The sequence below is a fragment of the Asparagus officinalis genome, chromosome 1 (assembly GCF_001876935.1).
Source record: "Asparagus officinalis chromosome 1, Aspof.V1, whole genome shotgun sequence".
NCBI classification, from domain to species: domain Eukaryota; kingdom Viridiplantae; phylum Streptophyta; class Magnoliopsida; order Asparagales; family Asparagaceae; genus Asparagus; species Asparagus officinalis.
The window spans coordinates 17,000,205-17,004,368 of NC_033794.1; the positions used below are offsets into that span (position 1 = coordinate 17,000,205).

A 4,164-nucleotide genomic window follows, 5' to 3' on the forward strand; every position below is an offset into this window, starting at 1 on the left:
CAAACATGAAGTCTTCATTCCAAAATGGGTTCATTGTACGAGCCTGAACAATCTTTGTCTTCATAAACTGATTCCCTATCTGTGCCTTAACATAGACATCAGGAAATCGAGTCTTCTCAGGTATAATAATATCTTGTGCCTCAATGATGTTCACCCGAACATACCACAGCCTTGGCGCATGGTAGACCTTTGACCGAATGTGAGTACCCACAGCAGAGGAATCAATTGCTGCTGCTGCATCTGAGTGCCATGCATCTGGGAATGCTTCATCAGCTTGAGTACCGATCCAGACTGCAAGCATTAACTCGCCCTTCGTCTTATCACCTTTTTTATCCTCAAGACGATACCACTCTGGAGCCAAAGGACTATCTGGTGGGACACGGGTTGGCACATCATTCATATCAAAGCGTACAAACCCAACAAAATCATCCTTCATCAGGTCTTTGTCTTTGACAGCAACTTCAAGAACGGATGTCTGCACCCTTTCTCTGGCAAATGCAAATACCTCATTCCATTCTGGGTTCTGCTTCTTCTCAAAGTGCTTTGTTATTCCCTTGTAGTTTCCAACCCGTACCTCAACGTAAGGATCTAGGCTTCCAGTAACATCTTTGGAAGGCAAATCTCGTGCCTTCACAACCCGCACAAAGAGATACTGCATCCGCTCTACAAGGTCATAGGTACTAGATCGCTTGTCAGCATGCATAACACGGCCACCGACAATCTGTCCCCCACCAAGGAAAGGGCTTGTTTCTTTGAGAGCATAGTCCACTGGTTGGGCTGACGACGCAGATGAGTACATCCTCACAATTTGAGGTGGAGGCGGTGCAGGTTTCATCTCATCAGCCATATACCTCATAGATTCACCACCGACTGTTGCTGCGGGATTATGGTGATGATGGTGCTGGTTCTCTCTAGGGATGCTACGGAAAGTATGTCTAGACTCTGATCTGATCTCTTGAGGGTATGGGTTTTGGTTGAAGATTTGAGCTGGTGCTTGATGAACTTGAGCTGGTGAAGCATTGTTCAAAGAAGCATCCACAGCTGGTAGCGGGTTTGAAGCTTTTATGGATGGATCATCAGTGAGGAAAACTTTCAGCCCAAGCTCCCCTCTAACACGTGAAAATATTCCACGTTTTTCCAGGGGATAGTGCATGACCACAGCATCAGAGTAGGGGACAAATGACGTCCCAGCAAGCCGAACTTTTCCAAGGAAGGATTTGGAATGCGTGGCTTTGTTAATATTGTACACATAAGCTTCAAGTGCGAGCTCAGGGAGGAAAGCAGGGTCAGTGACATTGAAGTAGAATTGTTCATTCCAGATTGGGTTCAGGTCCTTCTCCTTCACAGTGGTACGGAATTTCTGGCCATCAAACTGAAGCTCCACACAGGCACTGGCCGAACCCTGCCCATCCTTTGGCATGAGATCATGGGCACCTACAATTTCCACACCCAACTTATAGTTGTTCATCATTGTCCCAAACCACCTGTAAAGGAACAATATTTTCCCAAGAGGTCTTCAAGATGAAGGAAGAAGTTTTACCTGATCAACAAAGCAAGTGAATGTCTGAATGATTGAATAACCCTTCTTTATATCAAATTCTAAACAGACACTAAAAATGAAAAAATGAAAAAAATGAGGGGGGGGGGGGACCTAAAAAGCCAGAGAGAGAGGATTTATATGAATACACCTAAATTACACAACTTCCGCAAACATTAAAGCAACAAACATACTTGATTGGAGGATTTAAACTTAGATCGATTACTTGGCAAGGAGAAAAGTTCTAGAATGACGCCGAGTGACCAATTTAAGAGAAGCTATATAATATATAATATATTATTATAATATATATATATATATATATATATAGTATATATATTATATAATATAGTATAGCCAGTAGACACATAGGGAAAATATGGGTTTCAAAATTTGATAACAAATCCAGGCATATGATTCTTGTGACTTGTAAGCGCATAATATTACGCATTGCAGAACATTGCTTCTTTTTTGGGACGTGATCAAATTCCAAAGGACAAAGGAAGGGAATAGAATTAATAAATATTGATTTTCGATGAAAGTTATTGCTCGACATCATTATGGTACTTAGCTTCAATCTTTTTACATATTATCTATGAACGCAAAAGCTTTAAGGCCACAGGCTGCATGACGATGTTAAACCTTTTCCCGTTGGAAATGGTTTGCACAACAGATACTATATTTATTCTTTTTCTTCTTTCAATGTTCTTCATTAAACTGACTCATGCAGATACCAAAATCTGTTAATTGCATTTTTACATTCATATCCATAATGTATAGCTGCATCCCAAGGGTATATCTTGATCCCTTTGTACTAGTATAGAGCTGCTTCTCAAGAAAGCTAAGCTTCTTTGATTTTTAATAGCATAATTCCATTAAAACTATTTCTGGAGTTCCACTTCCACCTTCATTCAGCTGTCTAATCCAGATAGATTTAAGATATTGCATTTGTCTAGCATGCCTACGGATCATAAACTGTGCAGAAATAAGAAAAATAAGAAAAATAAACTGTGCAGAAATAAGAAAAATAACGACACTATAAAAAAGAGGTTGAGGATTGTAATTATAAATCCTCCCTCCCATTTGCATACCTAAAACAGTCACTTTAAAGTTTCTATATCCATAGTTTTATTAGGAGCAAATCCTAACTACTGAGTTTTGATGGGATTCAAGCAAAATTTTCATGATAGATACTGAGCTGCGAGCCCACTAGGTAAACAACTTAATTGGAAGCTAAATATCAGTATGCATTACCATAAGTGTATAAATGAAATGCAATCTGAAGAACAGTGAAAACATGAGCTTATATGAACCGAACAAACAACGCCCATTACATTTTATAGTATAGGCAATGAACTTATACAATAAGTAATTAAGTATACCAACCAAAATGTCACAAACTAATCAAACTACAAGACCATGTAAAAATCTAAGGCAGTAACTATCCATAAAGTGAATTACCTAAAACCTTGTCACCACTTCTACTTTCAGGTTTCAACCAAATATTGCTTTATCAAGTTTTGAGAGGGAGACCCAACACCCAGCCTCAACCAAATATTGCTTGAAGAAATCTAATTACACTGACAACAACAGTATTCCCATGAGATCCAGGAATGAAAATAAATTAATAAACATTGTTTTGGTTAAAGTTGAACTCTGCTCCTTTCATACTTAAAGTTCCAGATCTAAACCAAATAAATACAAAAAGAGAAGGGAAACTCAAAAGCAATCACCTTCTTTTTTAAAAGTAAAAAAAAAAAAGATAAAGTAGCCATGTGATCGGATACTTCCAATGGTAATCAAAGATCCCACCATAACTAAAGATAACAAGAGATCATCAAATAAAATAATAAATAAATAAATTAGGCATCTCAATATTTCTCCAGCTTTAGAAGATTCCTAAGATCCAAAAAAGAAATTCGGTTTCAATTTAAAATTCTACTCCAATTCAAAGACAATCTAGCATCAAAGCCCTAGTTCTCAATGTCAAATCAAACCGCTTCAGATCTAAACACCAACATCTCTCCAAATTCAACATTTACAACTCTACAAACAATATAATCCCCTAAAATCCCCTAAACTCTCTATTTCCCAGCAAAAAAAAACCAAAAATTAACCAATAAAATCGACGATAATCACAGTAAAAAGCAGAGAATGAGCAGATCAAGATCCGTTACCTTCACAGCTGAGCTCCTCCGGTTCAGATGTCAATCCCTTGAAGAACAAGTTTAGAGAGAGAAAGAGAAAGGAGAGTTGTAGAGAGAGAGAGAGAATGAGAAGTTTAGAGAGAGAAAGAGAAGGAGGGAGAGAGTTTGAGAGAGAGAGAGAGAGAGAGAGAGGAGGGAAGAGCTTTGGAAGTGGAAGCAAGTGAGAAGGTGGTCCTTATTGCCGTTCTCGTCCCCATGGTCTCCAAGATCTTCTTTTCACAAGTCGTTTTCTTACATTTCGCCTCCTCCACTTTTAATAAATTGCACAAGGTAAATGTTCCATAAACAAACCGAAACGGTCCAGCGTGATAAATGTTCATAGAGTCAAGAGTTTTTTTTCGGTTTTTCTATAGAGTGCTCATGTGCATTCTATAAGAGAGGAGAGAGATAGAAAAAAATAAATGAAACTGGGGACCCTCT

The 4,164-nt window shown here is 38.4% G+C and overlaps 1 protein-coding gene across 1 annotated transcript in view; it reads right to left on the reverse strand.

The window, feature by feature from the left end:
• LOC109819776 (FT-interacting protein 1-like) overlaps positions 1-3,946 on the reverse strand; it is a 6,634-nt gene extending 2,688 nt beyond the window's left edge. The window contains 3 exon segments of the mRNA XM_020385659.1: position 1; positions 3-1,540; positions 3,715-3,946. The exon segment at position 1 is cut by the window's left edge and continues 839 nt beyond it. Coding sequence (XP_020241248.1) covers position 1; positions 3-1,471 — 1,470 coding nt within the window. The 5' untranslated portion in view covers positions 1,472-1,540; positions 3,715-3,946.